At 38.6% G+C, this 25,240-nt stretch overlaps 2 protein-coding genes across 2 annotated transcripts; both read left to right on the top strand.

Moving 5' to 3' along the window:
• The first annotated feature begins 29 nt into the window (after positions 1–29).
• On the top strand, positions 30–7,874 carry LOC127444150 (palmitoyltransferase ZDHHC3-like). Its single transcript, XM_051703372.1, has 9 exons — positions 30–267; positions 934–1,022; positions 1,344–1,417; positions 2,664–2,776; positions 3,247–3,308; positions 3,429–3,549; positions 4,714–4,786; positions 5,918–6,062; positions 6,187–7,874. Exons 1-9 carry the CDS (start codon positions 143–145, stop codon positions 6,276–6,278), a joined length of 894 nt encoding a protein of 297 aa, XP_051559332.1. The 5' UTR covers positions 30–142; the 3' UTR covers positions 6,279–7,874.
• A 1,114-nt stretch (positions 7,875–8,988) lies between these two features.
• Positions 8,989–24,837, top strand: LOC127444147 (type I phosphatidylinositol 4,5-bisphosphate 4-phosphatase-B-like). Its single transcript, XM_051703369.1, has 7 exons — positions 8,989–9,196; positions 17,365–17,561; positions 17,706–17,812; positions 20,542–20,647; positions 20,793–20,845; positions 21,490–21,580; positions 21,683–24,837. The coding sequence occupies exons 1-7, from the start codon at positions 9,094–9,096 to the stop codon at positions 21,824–21,826; spliced, it is 801 nt and encodes a 266-aa protein (XP_051559329.1). The 5' UTR covers positions 8,989–9,093; the 3' UTR covers positions 21,827–24,837.
• The last annotated feature ends 403 nt before the right edge of the window (positions 24,838–25,240 follow it).

The following is a 25,240-nucleotide window of genomic DNA, read 5'->3' as shown; positions in this document are numbered from 1 at the left end:
TTTAATAAAGCAGAATTAGATTTGACAGAACCAGCAGTCCAAACTGAACTGATGTTTATTTGATGAATGCGTTTGGTGGACAACCCGGGATGCATCACGCTCGTACCTATATGACGTCATCAGGAAGAACGCTGACGGAAAAATGGCTGCGTTTCGCTGTCGGCAGGACCCATGCGGGTTTATTTGTCTTCTTTTAACTTATTTCAGCGTCTTTTACGCTGACTATGTGGTGATTCAGTATGTCCTGATCCCTGCGTATTCTGGAAGGTGAGTGCCGAATTAAAGACGCTTTGAAGGGGTAGCGTTTGTATCTTGATCTTTGATGTTTAGATCACGTAATGACAACCAACGCTGTTGGTCGTCGGTTTATTATTGTTTTATAGAATCACCCACAGCAACAACCGTTAAAAAGCAACGCGCGTGACTTTCATCTGCGTTTGTGTGTGTGTGTGACTGTGCATTTGAACTAAAAGCAACTAGGACAGTGCTGCGGTAGTGCACCATTCAACGTCTGTTACACTATGGTTTAAAGTTTCATGATATCTTACGACATATACCATTGTAGTACCACTGTATTCGTTGAAGTACCATGTAAATACCAAAATGTGTTCCTAAATGTGAGTCATTCACTGCCATGGTATAAAGACTACTCCACGAGTCAAATTATTGTACTCGCCTGAATTCATTCGTTTCTCGTTTGAAATTAAATGCTTGAAATTAGTTTTGTAGACCTATATAAATTGAGTCAGTAGATGTGTCCAAACATGAAACTTGTAGTGTACTGCTGTAAATCAAAAGTACAATGGGCTGACCATCTGATACTATCAATGTACCATAGTGCTGCCTCAGTACTATTTTGTAAGGGACTATGGGGAATGATTAATTGCATGAATATTTTAAAGTAAGTTTATTTTATTATTTCTTTGTGTTTAGTGTATGGTGCACTCTCCATGGATCTATGTTTAATATTATTCTGTTACTGCTGCTGGCGTGCCACTCAAAAGCTGTGTTTTCTGACCCTGGTAAGTGTTCTTGGTATTGATACTTGGCGTTGCTTTATCTTATTGATGAATGGATCAGATTTATCTAATGACTCTCCAGTGTGCCATTCTGGCTCTGGTTAATAAACACACCAATCAGTCTCCACTGACCTTTAAATATCAAGTCATTGAAATTAAAGTCACACTGGCTCCTCTCACAGGTATTCAATCATATTGTCACCCTTACCTTTTTGTTTTCAGTTAGTTTTCAGGTGATTCTATGTTCCACTCATACACTGTAGATGGACTGTGTTTTAGTGTATGCTTACAGCATGTAAACTAGCCTGTACTTATGCATTGCAGGTATGGTTCCTTTACCCAAGACAGCCATTGACTTCTCTGACTTGAGGTCCCAGTCTAACCACCTAAATGACAGAGTAGGTTCAAGTCTAGCTGGCTTAATATGATTCGCCAGCTATTTAATTTAATGTGGTGGCTAGCTTGCATATGCTATTTTTGTAACTGTACTGAAGTTGCATTCATATTATTAGTGTAACAGTTGTTTTGTAATGGTGTATTTTTTGCAGCCAAAGTCTTCTGTTTATTGTGTATTTGTTATTGACCTTAGACACCATATTTAATTGGCAGAAGATATTTGCACTAAGTGCAAATAGTGTTAGATACTATTTTCACACCAAATTAAATACTAAAATGCAGTATAGTGGCATCACTGCAGAATGTGTCCCACAGAGACCCTACACCAACCCCTACCCCTAAAACTAACCCTTTTTCTATAGTAACAAGAGTATCAATATGGTGTATTGTAATAAAATCATAGTAACCACAAAATTAAACATGGTTACTATATTAACACCATATTACTGTAGTAACACCATGAATAATTGCATTAAAACTACTGTATGGCTTCTGCAAAAAACAAAAAAAACAAACAAACATGGTTCTACAATATTACTGTAGTAAAACCATGGCTGACCTTCACTGTCACCAAATCACTGTGAGGAAATCAATCTTTGTATTAATATTTCTTTATTATTATTTAGTAGTATTAAAGGAAATTAATAGTGGAGACAGGAAACAAGATGGGGAAAAGTGGGGAAAAAAGGCAGAATCAAACCCAGGTCGTCCGCACGAAATTAGCACTCACACCATCGTCGTTACACCCCATGTGACTGCAGTGATGGGGGGTGCAGTTTGTCTTCAATTTGTGTGTTTCCACCAGAATAATGGAGTGCAAGTAGCTGCACTGTGTGGCAGGTGCTATTTACAACTAGTGCAAATAGTCCCTCTGTATTTAATTGATCGTGTTTAAAAACAAGGCTGTGAGGGAAAAGCGTTCGGTGTTTAATTGTTCTTGATCACAACCCATGTTTTCTGTAGTTTTGTTGTCAAGTGGATTTGTTTCTTTGCCATTGTTTCGTCAGCTAAAATGATCTACATAAAGTTAAGAGTACAACCCACTGAAAAGACTGTACCGCTATTCCTCACAGCCTCGGTTTCAATCGCAAATTATTTTATGCCGTCTAACGTACTACGGTCTTTAATGATTTTGTGGGGATCCTTACGTTCAGCTCATTTACTTTAAATAGCATTGTGTATATATTGTGGTTGCTTTGCCGGTTATTTTTTACAATGTCTTTAAATCATTGTGTTGGTTGTCATCAGGGCTGTGAGGGTTGGACAGTGTGCAGTCGCTGTGAGACGTACCGGCCTCCACGTGCCCATCACTGCAGAGTTTGCCAGCGCTGCATCAGGAGAATGGACCACCATTGCCCCTGGTCAGCCCCTCTTTCTCTCTATCTGTGTCTGAATTTACGTACTTTATCTACTGCATTTGACAAAGAACTTGCTTCCATTGACCTTATGGGATAGTAAAGTGTCCAGTGGATACGCACTTCAGAATCTCAGTGGATGTAGTAGGTCTTCTGGGTATTTTTCGTCTATATGAATACTGAGGATTTGGACATCCTACTCTTTTGACATGCTACTTTTGTCATATTAAATAATAAGAAAGTAGGCATATTCGGATGCTGGATCTCTCTCTCTCCTCATTCTCCGTTGGCCAATGTCTCTATCCTCCACCTTTTTGGGGTTTCTTGTGACTCTGTATTTGATTCTTTCTCCCTTTTACTCTGTGTGTTTCTCTCTCTCCTTCACCTATTTATGTGTTGCTGTCATTGTCCCCAAGTCTTTTTCCTATCTTCATGTGCTGGTGAATGTATTTGCATATATTTTTGCCCCTTTGTAGGATCAATAACTGTGTTGGAGAGCTCAATCAAAAATACTTCATTCAGTTCCTTTTCTACACAGGTGAGTTGTAGACTCATGCAAAAGACAAGGTTGATATTTTTTTTTTTTGGCCTGTTGGTCCAATTGGATATTAATTAAAGACATTTTGTCTTCCCCCACACTCTGTGTATCTCTTTGAAGGCATGGCCAGCCTATATTCCATGGCACTGGTGGTGTCGGCATGGGTGTGGAGAATAAGGAGTGAAAGAGAGGGAGATGCAGATAAAGAAGGCGAAGAAGCTCCCAGCAAGCACCTAATTGTGTAAGATACAAGTACCTTCTGATATGCAGTACTACACATAGAACAGCTTAACCACCTGAGGCCCGAGCGTGACTGCTCTGTGCATTTTACATTTCCCTTTTTGACTTGTAACTTGTAGCACCAAATAAATATGCATTTTTTTTTTTTTTTTTTTTTTTTTTTATAAATGATACCAAGCTATAGAAAGTCTGTTTTTGTTTATTATCAAATTGTTTGTTTTCAGGAGTATTGGTTATACATGTTTTTGAGACATTACAGACATTCCATCAGAAATTAGCATAATTATTTCTGATTCAAAGTAATGGCCAGCATCATCCAATCACTGCCAACCATATTAAAATAAAAGTATACATTATAAATTCTGAATCTATGTACTGATTACCATTGTCCCATGTCTGCCAAACATGATGAGTGGTCCAAACATCATATGCAGCCTGAAACTGAACGTTTGGGTAGATTTTAGGAGTAAATGCACTTCGCTGCATAGAGAGCTATAGGATGCTCCCCATTTAGTGAATGACTTATCCTCCAGTGTGCTGTTTTGTCTGCACCGGTCTCAGAACAGTTCAAAATGCACTATATTTTCATTCTATTTCCATAAAAAGCCTTTGAAGGCAACTTTTTTCAGCTTTTGGATGAACCCATTGATTCTCAATGTGATAATGCACAGTAAATATAGGATTTCTAAGGAAAAAATGTGCTAAAGTACATTAGTGTACATTGTGTTTAGCAGTGTGGTTATTACGATAAATCGCTCAAATTTAGAAAATGGCATTTCGGATGAAACTAGAGACTCTAGTCTTTTGACTCAAACAGGTTTCAATGTAAAAACTTATTTTGGTTTCTTACCAGATGTAGTTTTGTTGGTGTTTCTCCCAAAAACAAAGTCATGTTGTTTGGTCACGTGACTCTGCGTCAAATGTTTAACCCTTTACTGACAGCACAGAGTCTCCTGAACTGAGATCAGTCAGTTTAAATTCATTTAAATAATGTGTTGCCTATAGCGAAGCCGAAATACAACGTACACGCACGTGTACGCAGGGTCACACAAGGTTAATATTGTTTACTTTTATTATATTTTTTAATTAGCTTTTCACAATATCAGTCTCTTATATTCATGTTATCAGCCTCTCTGATTGTTCTTGATTGCTCATTGTTCTATAGGGCACATTATATAATTCTGTTGGTGGAGTCGATACTTTTTGGAGTTTTCGTCTTGGTGATATTTTATGACCAGGTATGTTTCAACAATTTTTGGCTTCAGTGGGAGCATTTTGCGCTTTATCGTGACCTAGGCTAGGCTAACATTTTAAAAGCTGAATTTATTCTGAGAGTGACAAAGTTAGTGTTCTACATTTACTTCATTACTTGTTACAATGCTTGCAAGGCAGCACTATATCGATATTCCATATACATTCAGTTTTTTTTTAATCATCTCCATAGTTTTCTACAATTAATTTAGCTTGAACCGCTTAACCAACTCAATTTGTTTTATAGACATTTTCAGTTTTAGGTATGCTATTGATTTTTGGTTTTTGTAAACTTATTTTTTAATGATTTTTATGGTTGAATTTTATGACTGTACTTGTATTGTTAGAATGTTCCTTATTCAAAATACACTCACTGAGCACTTTATAAGGAACACTACGGTCCTACTAAAGTGCCTGACGTGGTCTTCTGCTGTTGTAGCCCATCTGCCTCAAGGTTCGATGTGTTGTGCATTCTGAGATGCTATTCTGCTCACTACAATTGTACAGAGGGGTTACCTTATTACTGTAGCCTTTCTGTCAGCTCGACACAGTCTGGCCATTCTCCGTTGACCTCTCTGTTTTTTGTTTTTGGCACCATTCTGAGTAAACTCTAGAGACTGTTGTGTGTGAAAATCCCAGGAGATCAGCAGTTACAGAAATACTCAAACCAGCCCGCCTGGCACAAACGATCATGCCACGGTCAAAATCATTGAGATCAAATTTTTTCCCCATTCTGATGGTTGATGTGAACATTAACTGAAGCTCCTGACCCGTATCTGCATGATTTTATGCATTACACTGCTGCCATACGATTGGCTTATTAGATAATCGCATGAATAAGTAGGTGTAGGTGTTCCTAATAAAGTGTTCAGTGAGTGTATATCTGACTGTGAAGTATTATATTTGCATATTTAATTGCCACTCCAGCAAATGTGTCAGCAGAGTAACAGAAAAGCTGCTCTTATTTGACAATAATTTCAAACCAAATCCTATACTTGCCTTAAACTTTAACACTAAATCTATTGCTGATTTGCAAGCACTGGTATTTCCTGTAAGAAATGCAAATCGTTTAACGTGAAAGTGTTGAGTTTTTTTGCATGTCTTTTTCTCGTCCCAAGCTGGTGTCCATTGTAACCGATGAGACACCCATCGAACAAATGAGGAACAGACTAATGAAAGACAAACCCAACAACACCCAACCACCACACCTAACACACACAAGAAAGCCAAAAATTGCATTGCTAAAAGAGGTGTTTGGACGTGGTAAGTTTAACTATTTGAAGAATTATGTGTTACTCTGTTCCTGTGTAACATATCCAAAGCAATGAGGTATGATATATTTGTTGCAATATTTATATGTCTGTTTGTCTTTCTCTCACATTTGCAGGATCTATGATATGTTGGCTGTTGCCGCTCCATTCCACCCCTCCCTCTGTTGATGGCATCAGTTATACAGCACTTCCTGATTATAATGTGTAATGCTGACCAGTTTGTCATCAGTTCCTTTGAATGTTTTATCAGTATCACATCATGTTTAGGACACTGTGAATATTGTGTAACTGAGGTTTAGATTTAGTACGGTACATTTGCTATGATGAAGGAAAAGGGAGATTTATTTGAAGAGTGCTGCTATGATTGACGCTGACTACCACCCCTTGGGTCACGAGTTCGAATCCAGGGCGTGATGAGTGACTCCAGCCAGGTCTCCTTAGCAATCAAATTGGCCCGGTTGCTAGGGAGGGTAGAGTCACATGGGGTAACCTCCGCATGGTCGCTATAATGTGTGGTTCTCGCTCTCAGTGGGGCACATGGTTAGTTGTGCGTGGATGCTGTGGAGAATAGAGTCGGCCTCCACACGCGCTACGTCTCCGCGGGTAACGCGCTCAACAAGCCACGTGATAAGATGTGCGGATTGACGGTCTCATACGCGGAGGCAACTGAGATTTGTCTCATTTGTCCACGAGGACTTAGAGTGCATTTGGAATTGGGCATTCCAAATTGGGAAGAAAATTAAAAAATATATATATATTTATTTTAAATAGTGCTGCTGTGTGTGTTTTTGTACACTACTAGGCTACTTTTCCTTACTGGTTCTTGAACACAAAAACTCAAGGGACTTTGCAGGACAAAGGTTACAACATATCTGCAGTCCCCCTACATTATTAAAAGTATCTTAATCTGTAACCAGTTTACATTAATTTTCACATGATCATGCTTGCACAAGGTCAGATGTGTGAGTTTTTATTTAATCTCATTCATTCTGTATTTGTCATTGTGTGTGTTTAATTTCAGTCTGTTTGAGTACATGGACTGTACTCCATTTTACATATGGATTGTATATAAAGATAAATTTTATAACTTTCAGATGAAGTGTTACTGCATTTTCAGGGTACTGGACAACTTTTATGCTTAAATGCTTTTATGTTACTGGCTTTTGCTGTGTATTGACAGCTTAAGGGATGTGTGTACATAACAGATAAATCGTGTACATTGATAATGTTTGCATTGATATTTATTGTAATTTATTTGTGAATTTCTGTTTCTAAATGCTGCTCTGATTTTATGTGAAATAAAGGACATCTTTTTACATTTTGGCTTTTTTCTCTTAAAGTAATATTCCAGGTTCAGCACAAGTTAAGCTCAATCAACAGCATTTGTTACATAATATTGAATACCACAAAAAATAATTGTAATTTTCAAAAAAATAATTAGCAAAAATCGAGATACTAGTAATGCACTTTCAATGGAAGTGAATGGGGGCGACTTTTGGAGGGTTAAAACAGATATGTGAAGCTTATAATTTTATAAAAGCACTTACAATTAATTATTCTATTGAAACTCATTATTTGAGCTGTAAAGTTGTTTAAATAATAATTTTTACAGTTGTTTTAGGGTCCCCCAAGCAATCAGACTTCTGAACTCTTGATCTCCCACAATCAAATACATCATTACTGCACTTTATTACCCTTACTCTTATATCTCACACCGGACTGTCATAAATTATATTATTATTATATTATATTCTTTCTTAACAACTGACTATCAACTGACAGCCTGAATATCAATACAGTACAATACTGTACATTCTATATATACTATATATACTTTTTTATATATTTTTATTTTTATTGAATAATGTGTATCTATATAGTGCGTATTGTATACTGTACAGTGTATGTTATTATTTGTATATTGTTGAGTGTAATTATGTGTATATCAGATGTTTAAATTGTGCTGTGTTAATTTGATGTTATTGTAAATTGGTATATGTCTCATCACTGTCACGACTGCTATGTTGATCGGAACTGCACCCAAGAATTTCACACACCATTGCACTTGTGTATATGGCTGTGTGACAATAAAGTTGTTTGATTTTATTTGATTTGATTGTTGACATTACATAGCCATGGCAACGAAGTTGTAAAACTGGCTTTAACTTTACACAGAAAGGGTTAGTAAGCGATTTTTATCACACTATAATCACATAAACACGCATATTGTTTATGTCTTGTGACTATACTTTTGAAACAATTAGTATTTTAATGTTTAGGGATTGGCCCCATTCACTTCCATTGTAAGTGCCTCACTGGAACCCAGATTTGTGCTTTTTTAAAGAAAATGAGTCAAAATAATTTTTTTTTGTGGTAATCAACATTTTGCAACAATTGCTGTCGATTGCGCTTAACTTGTATTGAACCCAGAATATTCCTTTAATTTCAAGTTTTGAGTGGAAATAAACCAGTAGTGTTAATTATCCAGCATTGTGGTTTATTATTGAAGAAATCTACTGAGACAGGACAGTTGACATGTCAAGCAGTAACAGCAGTTTTTTAAAAGAAATTCTTACTTTTTTATTATTAATAATTTGAATGGTAAGGGAATATTCAATTCCTGTAATGCACACGCCCAAAGGTTATAAAACTGACTTTTTTAGGGAAATCCTACAATTTATTTTGTATGTATTCATAAAACTGCGTAACTGCAACATATAATTTGTAGCTGTTGTAACCACAATGAAGTTTGCTCATAATGTGTTACAGTCTCTGAAGCAGCCGTATGTTAAAAAGGTTTATAGAGTTGCAAACATTAATATTTCACACGAGGTCGCTCTGTGAGCTCGTCGCTTATTGGACTGATCCGTGATCACGTGGGTGTGTTGTTTTTGTTGTCTACTTCCTGATAGCAGAAATCATGTGACACTTCCTGGAGGCTTTACTTTAACGCATCGCTTTTGCTCTCCGTAACAACATTTACCAGAGGCAAAACCACAGCGGGATCAACGCCTGGTTACGGCATGGCAGACGGGGAGAGATCGCCTCTGCTGTCAGACAGTCGAGACGGAATGAACGGACAGTCACCGGGAGGTGGGACGTACAGACCGCCGATCAAACCGCAGAGTGAGAGTCAAACCTAATTCACATGGACTGATGCTGTATCTGTATCTCAAATCCTACTGAGCTGCTTACCTAGGGGCCGAATTTCGTGGTCGTATTTGACCTGTTGCGCTGCGTCCAGTTGTTTTAGCGTCTCGCGCAGGAGCGCCGCGTTTTTAGACGCCGTGTCAGGTTGTCAACTTTTTTTAAGCGCGCCACGAGACTCCTGAGACTTTAGCCCAAGAACGATTTCGGTGTGAACGGCCCCTGAAACTGTACTTTTGGCACCAGAAACGCTCGTTTTAAATCATTTCGATTCGATTCTTTTAGACGATGCCCAGAAGTGATGTCTTGGTTGGCTGCTCACTGGGTTTTGAAACACAGCCAGATCACATGTATTTACATTTATGCAGAGCTCATGCACGCTGTGCGTATATAATGATCATTGGATTTAACAAGTGATATAGCAAACTCTGTATTTACACATTATAGAATACTGCAATTTATATTGATCATGAGATTTGATCGTGATATTTGGTTTAGTGCCAGACTGCAGTACACCTGAGTCAGGTGACTAAAGAGGAACAATCATGATTTTTGCCCTTAGGCTTATCAGTATCAGTAAAGTTTGTGTAGCCTACTTTTGGTTGTTGCCATAACCTAATTAATAAAATAGTGCTGACTTTTTCCAATCCTTAAAAGGCCAGGAGCAATGATGATGATGATGATAATAATAATAAATCTGAATTAATTGCTAATAAATTAAAAACACATTTGGACTCAAACAATACATTTTATGTTTCTTTTACTAATATTGTTCTTATATTCTATTTTACAGTTTGTATCTCCCATGTTACATTTAGAAAAACATTGATGCCTATGAGTTGATGCCAGAGTTTATGTACCGTACCAAGAATTTGACCTTAGCATTTTCCAAGTTTTTCCTCAGAAATTAGATCAACTCACTCTTAAATAATGTCAGAATAAAAAAAAAAAAAACATTAAAGGGCTCATGGCATGCCTTTTTTATTATTTTAATATGTTCCTTGAGGTTCACTTATAATATTAGTAAAAAAAAAAAAAATTGAACCAAAATTAGTCATATATTTGTTAAACATGATAATTTTCCACCCTCATTCTGACCCTCTGTCAAAAACACTCGGTTTAGGTGCTGTTTCTCTTTAAGACTTGACAGTAAATGCCCACTGTTATGATTGGCTCTCTAGTGATGACTGACCTGCTCTCTCTACTTGCCATCTCACTGCTCACAGCTACTGGGTGGGCAAGGGAAGTGATAAGGTAAAGAAGTCGTTGATGTGATGTTGTGGAGGCAATCAGATGCAAATTTCTACAACAGTGTGACATCACAATGTGTTTAGGCAACCTGGTTTCAACAACAACAACAACAAAACTTGCAGTGAGGAGGCTTTGATTTCTGAAACTTACAGTATGTTTTAATAGTACAATTAGGGATGCACCTATATGGAATTTCAGGGCTGATACCGTTAAACGATAATTCACTGCTCATTGTGGCCGATACTGATACCCAATATTTAACAAAAAAGTTTTAATTTTTAATCCTTTAACCTCGAACTGCTAGCTAATTCATTAAAAGCTTCTCGTTTGAATAATATGTGTCATGTAAAAGCTTGGAATTTGGAATGTGTTGCTATTTAAGGTTTGGCTGATGTAACATGATCCATAAATGTGCCTATATTACAGATGAATGCTGATTTGAATGAGAAATAAATGACAATACACTTGCATAAATTGTATGGTGCCCAGTTATATGAGTGTTTACGGTAATCCTGATGACTCCCTAACAGAGAGAATAATGAACTTCAAACAGCTGTATTAATGCATTAAACCAAAATGAGGTGATAAACAGCATGTAACAAACATTAAAACAACAAAACACACAATACAAACGATAAAGTTACGACTGTAATCATGGTTCCCTGAAATGAGGGAATAAATGCTGCATCATAGCTGATGCTATGGGGTTAGCCCTGCAGGCGTAGCCAATCTCTGAAACTCTTTAAAATCTCGGCAATTTTAATTGGCAAATAGCGCTTTGTGCTCTGCCTCCCTCGCGCTCGTAGCGGGTGTATATAGAGGTGTGCATAGCGCTATCTCTTCAGAATATTCGACCCTTGTAGCGAAGATTCAGTAGTGCAGCCAGCTTACACAGTATTCATTCCCTCATTTCAGGGATCCATGGTTACAGTCGTAACCTTATTGTTCCCTATCAATTCAATCATGAATGTTGCATCATAGCTGAAGCTATGGGGAATGTATACCATCACGCTGTGTCTCCTCCGCATCGCAATAAGAAGGGAGAAGTAGAATGATGAATGGATGGATATACATGGCAATGATGCTAACCGGATTGGGTAGTGCAGTCATCGCAAGATGAATGAAATCACAAACATGTGTGAATAAGAATAAATAAGGGACTAAACAAATGGGTAGTGAAAACTTATATAATGTGACCACTGACTGCGGTTTATGGGATGAACATGTATAAATAAGCTGGTAGTAAGCAGCAGAATACACAGTTTTAACTCTCCTTCACAGTAAGCACCTGGGAAGAGAGAGAGGAGACATCCAGGTTGTAAAATTCTGGCGAAAGTGCTAGGGGAAGGCCAACCTGCAGTTAGGCAGATGTCTTCAAGGGAAACACCATTAGACAATGCCCATGAAGATACCATGCCTCTGGAGGAGTGAGCTTTTACACCAATAGGGCTCTGTACGCCTTGTGAGTTGTATGCAAGCACAATGGCATCCACTATCTAATGTGAAAACCTATGACTGGAGACCGCCAACCCTTTAAAACAACCTGTGACGCAGACAAAGAGCTGATCGATATATGTACGAAGTGTTCTTACAGGACACAATGTGTGTAGCCTCTCTGCTTTGTCCAAAGCAAACGGGGGGGGGGGGGGGGGAGCCTGAAGGATAATAACCTGCGTCCTGAAGGGAGTGGTGAAAACTTTCGGCACATAGCCTTTCCTGTGTGTAAGAACGGCTTTTAATAAGCCTGGTCCAAACTCTAAGCAGGAGTCGTTGACTGACAGCACTTGAAGGTCCTCGACATGTTTTACTGAAGCCAAAGCGAGAAGCAGCGCAGATTTTAATGAGAGTACGTGTAAACTCACTGAATCCAATGGCTCGAATGGTGGGCCTGTGAGTGCTTTTAGCACAAGCACCAAGTCCCAAACTGGCACGGTGGTGGGGCAAGATGGTCTTAACTGCCTTGCGTCACATAAGGATTTCACAATCAAAGGGTGTCTGCCTACTGATAGATCGCCCAGTGGGCTATGTCCAGTTACTATGGCAGCGACATACACTTTGAGTATAGACATGGTGAGACTCGTGTTTAAATGTTCTTGTAGAAAGTGAAGTTTAAGCTGTACGGTGCATTCTCTCGTCCCGAGAGGAACACCAATCAGCGAACACTCGCCATTTCAACGTGTATAAACATCTTGTTGAGGGGGCTCTGGCTTGTAATATGGTGTCGAGCACCAGTTGCGAGAGCCTGTGCGCATCAGTAGGTGAAGTACAATACTTGTTGTATTAAGTGGACAGGAGGGAATGCATACTCGTGTCCTGCTGACCATTTGTGGGCTAAAGCATCCAGGACCAGCGGGGCATGAGTTAGAGAGTACGACAGGTGACAGTGTATTGTCTCCGGTGATGCAAATAGATCTATTTCGGCTTCCCCAAATCGATCCCATATCATCAGAACTGTCTGAGGACGAAGTCTCCATTCTCCTTTTAAAACGCCTTGTCGCAAAAGCAAATCTGCACCACTGTTCAGTTGACCTGGAACGTGTGTCGCATGTATCGATAGATGTTTCTCACACCAGAGAAGCTGCCGCCCCAGGTTCATCAATGGACATGATGGAACTCCCCTATGGCGATTTATGTAGGAAACGACCACCGTGTTGTTGTTTCTGATCAGAACATGAAACCCCTGGACGGCTGGTCGGAAAGTCATTAATGCTAGAAATACACAAAGTATTTCCAGACAATTTGTCGCCAGAGCACCTGTCCAGATGCCAAAGGCTGGGCGGCCATCGCACAGGGCTTCCCAGCCCGTGTTCGATGCATCCGTTGTGACCACTTTGCTTCTGGACACTTGACGAGTGCCACCCCCGTTTGATAGAATGTGGGTGTTTTCCAAATGGTTAACGCAGCTAGAAAGTGGCGTGTCTCCACAAGACGTAAGCGGCCGTGTCGCCATGAATGATGGGGTACAGTACCTTCAATCTGTGCCAGCACTGAAGTGGTCTCATCCGCAGTTGTTCCAGCAGGGTGACCACTGTTGCAGAGACCTTGAGGCCCAGGGCTCATTGAAAAAGTTTCAATGAAAACATTTTTCCCAGCTTAAAAATATAATGAATTTGAATGGAATGAATGCATTCTTCCGTCAGGTGCGCCATCATAGAGACTCAGTTGAGATTCATGCCCAGCAATGAAATCTGACGACTGAGCGTTAACATGTTCTTTGACCAGTTGACTTTGAGTCCCAAATGCTCCAGCTGTGCAAGTAACAGTTCTCTGTGTTTGCAAGCTTATTCCTCTGACTGTGCTAAGAGCAACCAGCCGTCGAGGTAATTCATAATGCGAAAGCTGCTCAGCCTCAGTGGAGTGAGCGCCACATCGACACATTTCGTGAATGTGCGAGCCAGGGATAAGCCGAATGGCAGGATTTTAAACTGGTAAGCAGTCCCCTCAAAGGCAAATCTCAAGAATGGCCTGTGTTCAGGGGCTAAGTGTACGTGAAAGTAAGCATCTTTCAGGTCGATCGATACAAACCAGTCCATTGGATGAACATCAGACAGAATTTCTTTGAGTATTAATTTGGAACGGAAACTTTGCAAGTGCTCGGTTCAAGCGTCTCGGATCCAAAATGGGACGTAATACTCCGTCCTTTTTGGTAACTAGAAAATAGCTGCTGTGGCATCTACTGTGGGCATCGTCTGCTGATACCACCTCTGTTGTGTCTTTTGCTGAGCTGAGAATTGGCATATACCGCACCGTTATGGTGGAGGACATTGAAACAAGGTGGCAGCCTCGTGAATCGTAGCATGTAGTCGTGCTCGAGCATGTAGCAGAACCTCATTTCCGGCCCGCGAAAGCGGGGAAAGTGAGAGAGCTATTAGGCGATATTGAGGCGCCTAAAATCTCTGCATTGCGGCACAGCATCAACAACAGTACAAACAGGCATTGAAACGACCTGAGTCAAGGCGCTAACTCGTTCCCAGCTCACAATGGCGGAGAAAGCGAGATGGCTATTAGGTGACGTGGAGGTGCCTATAAATTCTGTTGCAGCATAGGCCATCTCCTAGCATGTTGCCAACCATAGTAAAAACAGGGTGAACCGTCCTGCGTTACAGAGGAAATGACACTCTCTGTTCCCGGCTCGCAATGGAGGGGTAAACGAGAAGCGTGTTTAAAAAGCACAGCAAGGCAACAGTGCCAGAGACTTGAACTTTCACTGAATAGGGAGAACATCAAGTCATAATAAGCTTTTCGTGCAGCTCTGGAAGAACGGCACCGGTGGCAGAACTCGGAGGCACAGCAACACGGTGAATGCATTTTTTAAACAAGAAATATTCAGGCATCACCACTTCTTACCATTTTCCCACCTACGGGGGGCAATTATGGTAAATGTCTCACCTGAGCATGTTTATGTCCACTAATGTAGCCCAGTGACAAAGTATCCCTGACATAAACCACCATGAACAATTGCAGCGCGCCAGAGTGAGCCGTTCATTCCCATGGAACAGGCGAGGCTGCTGAATATGGAGAAGAGGAGAGATGCAGGCTCAAGCTGGAGAAAATCACCCTCAAATTCTCCGCACTCCGTGTCCCATCCTCGCTAGATTTGGGAGGAGAGGGGGACTGTGTCAGCTTCCTCAGAAGCAGGTCGAGAGCAAAGCATTTGAGTATTATGCACTCGCAATAACAAGATCAATCTCAACGAGTGCTGCGTGCCAGGCAGGGATAATGTTAGTGACATAGCACCCCTCTAATCATAAATTCCGCAGCACGTGATCGCATCATGCTTGCTGCGCATCACGGCCGTACTGGGTAGGCGAAGTCTTCTTTACATGGAGAACAGAAACGCACAGCGCGAGCTGGTGACAAAACATCCTCATGTTCTCCATGCTCTATATCCCGTCCTTACATGCCTACCTTGTGTGGTCCCTTGGGAGCCGCAGAAGGATTATGGCGGGAGGAGAGGGGACTGGCTTCGGCTTTTAGAACTAAAGCAAGCGGAGAACAAAGGGTTTCGAGTTTTTATGCGCCCACCAAAATCTTAAACTCGGCAATCGCTGTGTCAGCAATCACAGAGCTTGTGTTGAACGGCCGAAGAAACCTGATGTAAAGGAGAGGAGAAACGCAAGGCACGAGCCGGTGATAAATCCTCCTCAAATCTCCCTACTCTATTCCCCATCCTCACGTGCCACACTCGTGTGGTTCCTCGGAAGCCGCAGAATGAGTATAGCGGGAGGAGAGGGGGATGGCTTTGGCTTTCAGAACGAAAAATGAGCCGAGAGCAAGCATCAGCCTCAACGAGCTCTGCTGTACGTAAAACAGCGCTCATGCCCACCAGACTGATGGTTTTCATGTGCTTGTGGGAAAACATTTGCAAAACGGCATCTTTATAAAGACGTCGTTAAGCAAACGGCTCTTTACGATTGTGCACAGTATACAAATGCACATTCAAACACAATCAGGCTGTAGCGCTTATGTTACACGCTTACAGCAAATCCAAGACAATCAAATAATTCAAATGATACTTTCCGTTGAGGCCCACAGGCCACAGAATAATCCATTGACTGTGAAGCGGTGAAAATGGCCAAGATGTCTCGTCTGCCTGCTGTCCCACAGAAGGGAAATTCCACACACTGCCATTCAATGGTGAATGTAGTAACCACAGGGGGTAGAAGAAAACTCTGATCCACCCACTGTGAGAGGTGCAGATCTTGACCGCGATTCTAGTAGAGAGAAATTCAGTTTTCGTGCAGAGTACAAGAGAGAGATTATCGACACCCTGAAGGAGAAAATTCTGAAGAGATAGCGCTATGCACACCTCTATATATGCCTGTGAGGGAGTTTCAGAGATTGGCTATGCTTGCTTCAGCTATGATGCAGCATTCATGACTGAATTGACAGGGAACCCTAATCTCTGTATACATGGTGTAATATTTATGATAGCAGCCAGACTATGTGTGCAGTGGTGGTTTATGTGTTTCACAGACGCTTACTACAGATGCTCATCCTTAACAGTTCCACTATTTAACTTATAAAATGTGAACACAACAATCATAATGGGAATAGGTAACATTATAGAGATCGAAGTCATGACTTGTAACGTTCTAAAAGTTTCAACTCATAAAATACAACAAGCGCATTCGTTTCACTTTGAAGTCACTCAAGTCACTCTGTGAAACTTTTTTCAAGATCTATGAACCGTGTTAGGTTGTTTTGGAGCTTGTTTTAATCACAATGCCATGCTTTAAGTAACGATGTGCAATTTTTCACATTCGGTTTGTTTCATTAAGTAATAAGTGGAAATGATCGCCCCCAAGAAACATATATACAAGTTTTGGTCACATTTCATTTATTGCCTCATGAAACATAAACAGAATATTGGAAATGGCATGTCGTTACTCACAGCATATGAGCCCGAATTAAAACCAGACCCAAAACAACATAACAAGGTGCAGAGATGTTGAAATAATCCACACAGAACTACATCAGCTTTGCTCTCACCTGACCTCACCTGCACTCACTCACACAGACATGCTGTGTGTGTGCACGCACACTGTTGCTTGGGGCTGCCCGAGTCTCTGCTTGAATGAAAGGTGCTGCAGGCAGTCAGAGATTTTCAGCCGCAATAATATTTTGATTTTCCCGGTTATCGGCCAATAATATATTGGCCGCTGATATATCGTGCAACCCTAAGTACAATGACCTCTTATACGTCAAAAGATTAAAGAACATTTTATTTTTCATGTCATGGCCCCTTTAAAGAATTAATAATATTGGGAATAAGAAAAACAGCTTGATCTAGTTTTTCACTCTGGCCTCTTTAGTTGCAATAATAATGTCTAGAACAGTCTCCTTTACTTTCTCTGTCGGTCTCCATCTCTCCTGCTTTCTCTCTCAATTCCCAGGTTTTCCACCATTCCCGTCTGCACCTCCACATCCCTCTTCAGTGTTAGGAGAGGCTCCTCCATTATACTCCTTGCTGGGCTCCCCAGAGAGTGGCAGTGATCCTGTCATCAGCTGCAGAGTGTGTCAGTCACTTATTAGTGTGGGGGGGAAAATCCACCAGCATGTGGTCAAATGTGGGGTCTGCAATGAGGCTACAGTGAGTTAAACACATTCATTTAGTTTTCCATTCAACAGACATTCCAAATCCTATGTTGGATAATGTTTCAATGACGTAATGAAACTGAACAAGATTTAGTCAAGGGAAAGTTCAGACTGTGACTCCACTTCCTGTTTTATTTAGCCCATAAAGAATGCTCCAGCAGGAAAGAAATATGTGCGCTGTTCCTGTAACTGTCTTCTCATCTGCAAAGTCACCTCGCAGAGGATCGCCTGCCCCCGACCATACTGGTGAGAGAAAGTAAAACGATAAGGTTTCTAAGTTATTACCGTCCTCTTAGACCTTTTCAAAAAAGTGCCATGAATTTACCATCATATCAGATAGTAATGTCAAGTTGCTATGATATGCCATAGAACTGAATGACTATCATATTTATATACCATGGTAATTACATGGTACTCCATGGTTTTTCAAAGAATACTGTGGTTTTACCATGTTTGTGCCCAATAAAAATGGTATTACCATGGTAGGTGTCCAAAATCTGTGGTGTTACCATGGTACCAATTCCACTAAAAAAAAAAATGGTAATACCATGGTACTTTTAAGTGGAGGTTAGCTTGATGTAGTTTGTTTTATGTTGAAAATATTTCCAAAACAAATATTATATATACTAGGCTTAATTGGCTGCCCAAAAGTTAAGGGGTAACAATGTTAATATTGTTTAATTGAAAATGCCATAACAGAATTGGGCAATGTTAGAATTATTTGATTCAAAATGTAGGTTAGGGGGTGTCACTTTACAGTAAGGTTGTATTCGTAACATAAACTAACAATAATTTTATTGCATGTATTAATCATGGTTAATGTTAATTTATGCCAGTGTTTCCTACAGAATTCTGCTTTCGCAGTGGAGGGTACATGTGTATTATATTAAATTATATTATATTTAAGCAATCTCACACGAGCAAGAGTGCAATATGGCCCTACATCAGCACTGTTCACGAGGCCGCAGGCAATCACAGCAGTGCTGATTTAGGGCCATATAGTAGGATTGCAAGTGTGATATTGCTTATATACAACAGTTCAATGAACAAGTAAATTTAAAAAAATTAGGGAAAAACTGAGTACGGTCATAAAAAAGGCAATCTGCTGTTGCTGGTTCAAAACAAATGATGTGTCCAAGCCTCTCAAAAACATCACTGTAGAACTACTAGTATCATGGCTTGGGCTGTTTCTAACATGTTATTGGAGAAACAAGGATGTGTGTGTGTGTGTGTGTGTGTGAGAGAGAGAGAGAGAGAGAGAGAGAGCGCGCGCGCGCGCGCGCGCGCGCGTGTGTGTGCGATCACCTGTTGATGATGCTGTAGTCTGTTAGTCAGCTTTCTGAAGATAATGTAATTTTGGTGAAATTCATCCTATTTTCTCAGTGGAAAAATAGCCATCCAAGCAGGGGTATTCCTCCCTATTTCGTGGTAACTGGTGTGCTAGAGTCTTTCACTATAGAAGCCGCAATCTCCTCCACCATTTTGAACAGTATTTTCTCTCCAATGTGGAAACTCCAGTAAGAGGTAACCTTGAGTTTGTGTAATTAATCAGTCTGTTGTGTCTCTCAGCTGTGATGAGCCTTAATGGTGAAGCCATTTAAAGCTATTTCCTAGTTTTAATAGTGTAGTCGGAATACGAGCGATCACGGAGTGCCGTTAAATGTAAACACTGACTGACGCTGACTCACTGCACGCCTCCTGAACGGGCTCATATTACACAAAAAAAATGGTCTATTGACTCCACCTGCTGGCTAAAATATATAATGTCACAATATTAAATGTAAAGAGACAGATACCCCTTAACACATCTGCACTGCTCTTACACTTTAGTTTAGAATGGCACGAACACAAACGGAGTGATATAAACAGTGAAGTGTCCGAGTGCTGATGGTGTGAGACCATCAGTACTCATGGAATGTCTCTCGTCCAATCAGATTAGAGGACCGGAACTAACTGATATTATATTATATTATATTATATTATATATCATTTATTATGTTGCAGTTGTGTGTCTTAAAGATTTGTCAGACTGATTCAAAATGATAACTCACGAGTTAGTGAGTCGTTTGGAATGATCCATTCTAAAATACTGGCTCCTAAGAGTCATTTGGAATGATTCATTCAAAGAACCACTTCGTAAGAGTCATTTGGAATGATTATTTCAAAGAACCAGTTCATAAGTCATTTTTAAATGTAAGTTCATTCAGTGAAGTATTCATCAGACTGATTCAAAATGATAACTCATGAGTTGGTGAGTAATTTGGAATGATGCCTTCCAAAGAACCGGTTCAAAAGAGTAATTTGGAATGATTTATTAAATGGACCAGTTCATACTAGTTTTTGAAATGATTTTAAAGAACCCGTTCATAAGAGTAATTTTTAAATGTAAGTTCATTCAGTGAAGTATTCGTCAGACCGAAACAAAATGATAATTGGTGAGTAATTTGGAACGATTCAGTCAAAGAATCAGTTCAAAAGAGTCATTTGTGCGTCAATCGGAATATGCTGGTAATGCATTGCATTTTTTGTTTTGATTGTAGCTAGTGTACACAGCGCAGTGGAAAGAGGTGTTTGTTTTGGCGTTATTTCGCGGTACACTCTTTTTATCTAACCATATTCAATTCAAACTACAAGTTTCAGCTCAGGTGAAATATTTGTTTTGGCATTGAGCTGGAGATTCAGTAGAGGCACAGTGCCACTGCTGAACAACGGTGCAGGAAACATATACCTGCATATACTAATATATATATATATATATATATATATATATATATATATATATATATATATATATATATATTTTTATTTACAGTTGAAGTTATACATTGAACAAACAATGAACAATAGTATTTGGATTAATTAACATCAACCCAGATTAATAATGTTAATGTAACCTTATTGTACTGTGTTACCAGTTAGGGTTAGTTAGGGCTCTGTGATTAATGTTTTTGTTTATGTCTTTTTTCGCCGGTTAGTAAGCGAATTATCAATTTAGGTCCTGTTCATCCTGGTGCAGTGAGCCCGAACCCTCAGCCTAGTGGTGCCAGAGTCTCCTGTGGCCACTGTGCTAACACTTTTCTGGTAATTCTCATCATCATCATCATCAGTATGAAAAAAATCCTATTCATAAAAGCTTACGCTTCATAGCTCTTTATTAATTCAATTGGCCTTAATCATAGTCATAATAGTGTTGCTGCAACATAATGTTTGTCTGTTGTTTCTTTAGTGGACAGAGTTTACAGATCGGACATTGGCACGCTGTCCACACTGCAGAAAAGTGTACGTTTAAAGCCCATCTACAAAAACTTTCAAAAATGTTTATTTCAAAATCACGTTTTTTGGTACTGTCCTCTGAACTGCATATGTGATATACAGCAGTGGTTCTCAACTGGTTTTGTTTCAGGACCCAGATTTTATATTGGACATCAAGTGGTGTCCCAACACAATATCAAAGTTGTTTATTATACCGTATTTAATGTAGTTTGGGTTGTGTTTTCTTTTATCTTGCATAGTTTTGTTTATGGTTTTTGAGGGTGAGGGCATGTCACAAAACCTGTCCATGTTTTCATCTGCCTAATTTAGCTAACTTCCACCAAGTGACAGATGAATTTGCGGCAAAACACTGTAGAGTTTAATTGGACAAACTGCCTTTGATATCAAAAACAATAGTTATAGGAATTTTCTCTTTCCTTTTAAAAGTCTATTTATTTTGCTATTCTAAATATGCACAATTATTTGGTTAGTTGCATTTTATTATTTGCATTTAGTGCTGTTTTCCCTTGGCTGTCTGTGACCAGACTCGAACAGACCTGCAACTAATTTTTGGGTTGCAACCGACCAGTTGAGATCCACAGGTATACAGTACCACAGTTTTGTCCACTACAATTAAAACCTATAGTGATTCTATTGTTTTGTTCATATAGCTCATCAATTGGCCAGAGGTACCCTAGAAAGCGGAGTTTGATATGTTTCCTGTTGTGTTTGATCTTTACCACAGCAACTGTGGGATTGATAGTAAGAATGCAAGCACTTTATACTTCATATTTCCAAAGAACAACATAGTTTCAGAATGCTAGAAGCCAATTTTCTCTGTTCCCTTTTGTTTTCTCTCTGTAGGAGGGTACGTGGCAGCTGGCACTTGGTAATAAGGGGATATATGCTTCCTGGGCATTTTTCATTCTTCTGGTGCTGATCACTTTGCTCAGAGCTCTGCATTGGGCCTGCATGAAAATCAGTGAACCCCTGCAAAACTATTCATAATGTGAGAGAGACAAAAACAAGGAGTTTACAAATGAAGTCCAAATGAAGGAGAAAACAGAGCAAAGATTTGAGAGAGTTATACTCCATATAAATGGGTGAATCTCATGAAACCTGTTATGAATATCACCAGGTCATATTTAATCCCAAAATGAAAATACATAAATAAGAAGTTAGGTTTTACAATAGAAGCCTATTTTTGCATTTTGCATTATTTTCATATATTTAAACACCTTTAAAGGGATAGTTCACCCAAAAATGAAAATTCTCTCATCATGCACTCACTCTCATGCCATCCCAGATGTGTATGACTTTCTTTCTTCTGCTGAACACAAACAAAGATTTTAGAAGTATATCTCAGCTCTGTTGGTCCGTACAATGCAAGTGAATGGTGACCAGAAATTTGAAGATCCAAAAAGCAACATAAAAGTATCCATATGACTCTGGTGGTTAAACCCATATCTTCAGAAGCGATATGATAGGTGAGAAATAAGTCCTTTTTTTTTTTTTCTTTTTCTTTTTTTTTTTTTTTTAGAACTACAAATCTCCCCATTTACTTTCACATTCTTCTTCTTTCGTTTTTGGCAATTTACATTCTTTGTGCATATTGCCAACTACTGGGCAGGGAGGAGAATTTATATTTAAAAAAGAACTTAAATGCTGATCTGTTTCTCACCTACACCTATCATATTGCTTAAGAAGACATGGATTAAACCACTGGAGTCATATGAATTACTTTTATGCTGCCTTTATGTGCTTTTTTGGACTTTTAAAGTTCTGGCCACGATTCAGAGTGATGAGAAATTTTTCATTTTTGGGTGAACTATTTCTTTAATTGATGTAACAAAAATGTAAAACTTTATTGCAGTACATTTGTGAATGTGCTTAATTGTCTTGAAAATAATGATAATTCTAAATATTTTCATTTCCCTATTATTATTATTATTATTGTTGTTGTTGTTATCAATAATAATAGTAATATAAAATGTCATATTTTTTTCTTTTAATTTTGGAAATGTGACATGGACGTGATTTTGTGAGATTCACCCAAATAATTTTGTTGCACTTTCCTTTTTTCTTTGCAATGCTCCACTCTTTAATTCCAAACCTAACATGTCCACATTCCTAATGGGAATTCACTTTCAAAACGTTGCACACAATTTAGATAAGACATGCAGCAACAAATAGTTTATGACTTTTAATAGGACATTAACTTTTAGATTAATTGCACAATCAGTAACTGCTTAAAGTCATTAAACGATAATTTTTTACTGTACTGTGTACAATACTGTGAAGGCATTTTAGAAATATACTGGAGCATTTAAGTTGCACTGAGAATTCTGTTATGACTAAATTGCTGACAGAACTTGACAGATTGCTGACAGAAGTGCCTCACGTGACCGCATGTTCTATGATTTATAACCAGTAAAACAACTTATAAGCTTCCAGTTTTTTATGCATGAAGATATTGCAACTTGCCATTTTTTGCTTAAATGCAGGATAAACAGTTAAAGAATTTTAAAATGAACAGTAAAGCTCAAGAAAAAGGAAATGAAAATGCCACATTGAAGCATTTGGAAGGTTTAAGAGGAAAGAGGACGAACGCAGTTCTTGTTTTAACTTAAAGGTGTAGCTCAACCAAAAATGAAAATTGTGTAATCATTTACTCACCCTCATGTTATTCCAAACCCCAATGACTTTCTCTCTTCCATGAAACACCTTGAATTCTCTCTGATTGTGGTAGTAACTATATAAAGGGCCTGAATCAAGCTGATAGAATATTTTGACAATGTGACACTTGATGCACTTTAATGTAATGTATTATTGGAATGTGCTCTAGTAGACTGAATAATAAGCAATGATGAAGTTAATCATTCCTTCAGTATAGTTTACTGGCATCTTAACTTTTGTGGTTCAGTGGATTAATTGGGTCCTCTTTAATGTCCATGCCGGCCCAAGCTTAGACCAAACCCTTCCTCTTTCTCCTCCTACAATAATCAGGATGTCATACTGGCAAGGGTGTAGATTTTTCTTTAACATTGCAGCTTGAAGCATTTACATGGGGGGGGGGGGAGGTTGTACTTGCTTGTTTTGATTACTGGGGGGGAATCTACACCCTTGCTTTATGGCACCAAAATATGCTTTGCTTACTAACTACAAAAATCTATCTCAGAATATCAGACTATATCCATGATATTATCAGTAATCTGGAGATTATCTAATTAACCTTGTGACTTTTGTTGATGCTGTTTTTTAGACGGGCATTGCTGCTTGTTATTTAGACAATTTGTGGTTGTATAATTATATAGCTGCATTAAAATCTTTTCCGACTGAATAGTATAGGTAGAGATTACAGTAAAATTTAATACAAGTTTAACAATTAAAAAAACATCTGCTATGTAAAGAGTTAATTTATATTTTCTATCCTTTGCAAAAACTGCACATAAAAACCTTAATATACTATCAAATGTAAATATTCATTGGCATACCGTCAAAGAGAATTAATTTGATTAACTTATAATTATGTGATCAGATGTAAATGTAACCAGTGACCAATCTTTTAGGCTCAGTCCAGTTTAAACTATGCTCTTCATGTTCAATACTGATATACAAACACTGAATCCTGTACGTATTCTATGAAAAGCACAGGTTACCAGTGAGTTTTTAGTTTTACAGAGTTTATGATTTGTTTACATGTGCAACTGTGCTGTGCATTTACTCATTTAATTTACACTCTTTTGTTGAAAATGTATTATATGTTGTTAAATGTATTATATGCACTAACTTTTTTGCTATACATAGCTACCTGATCCTACCCATGTCATAGTTGATTTTGTTGTTGATTGTTTTTGTACATTTTTTTGTGATTAAAATGTTTTAACAAACTCATAAATATGTGAATATGTGATCCCCAAGGTTCATTCAAAAATACAAGATCTAATAAACAACAACAGTGATCTACAGACTAGTTTTAATGATCAGACAAAGACTAATTATGAATGGCCTACAAATAATAAAAAGAAATTGTGAAATTTGTCATGGATTAGTTGTCAGGTATGGTTAAAAGTTATTAGCCTAGTTGTTTGACCTCGTAAGTACCTTTTTTGTAATGTATGTAAAAAAAAAAAAACACCTGAAAAGGGATGTACTTTTTCAAATGATCAAAAATTACTATTAAAGCCATTTAAATATTGCAGATTATGCATTTTTATAAGTATTACTAGATTTATGTATTGTGTATGTATCTCTTAGGTTAAACCTAAATTGCCAATATGGACATTAAGAAAACTGCAAACAAGCCAATACCTTTTATCTTTGTAATGTTAAACAAAAAAGTTAAATACTGCTAATAAACCACATAATGCTAATAAATAATAACGAATATCCTATATACCTAATTTAAAGACAAAATGACAA

Source organism: Myxocyprinus asiaticus, chromosome 7 (genome assembly GCF_019703515.2).
Source record: "Myxocyprinus asiaticus isolate MX2 ecotype Aquarium Trade chromosome 7, UBuf_Myxa_2, whole genome shotgun sequence".
Classification (NCBI taxonomy): Eukaryota; Metazoa; Chordata; class Actinopteri; order Cypriniformes; family Catostomidae; genus Myxocyprinus; species Myxocyprinus asiaticus.
Note: the sequence above shows the minus strand (reverse complement) of the source record. Positions and strands in the feature narration are given on the sequence as shown.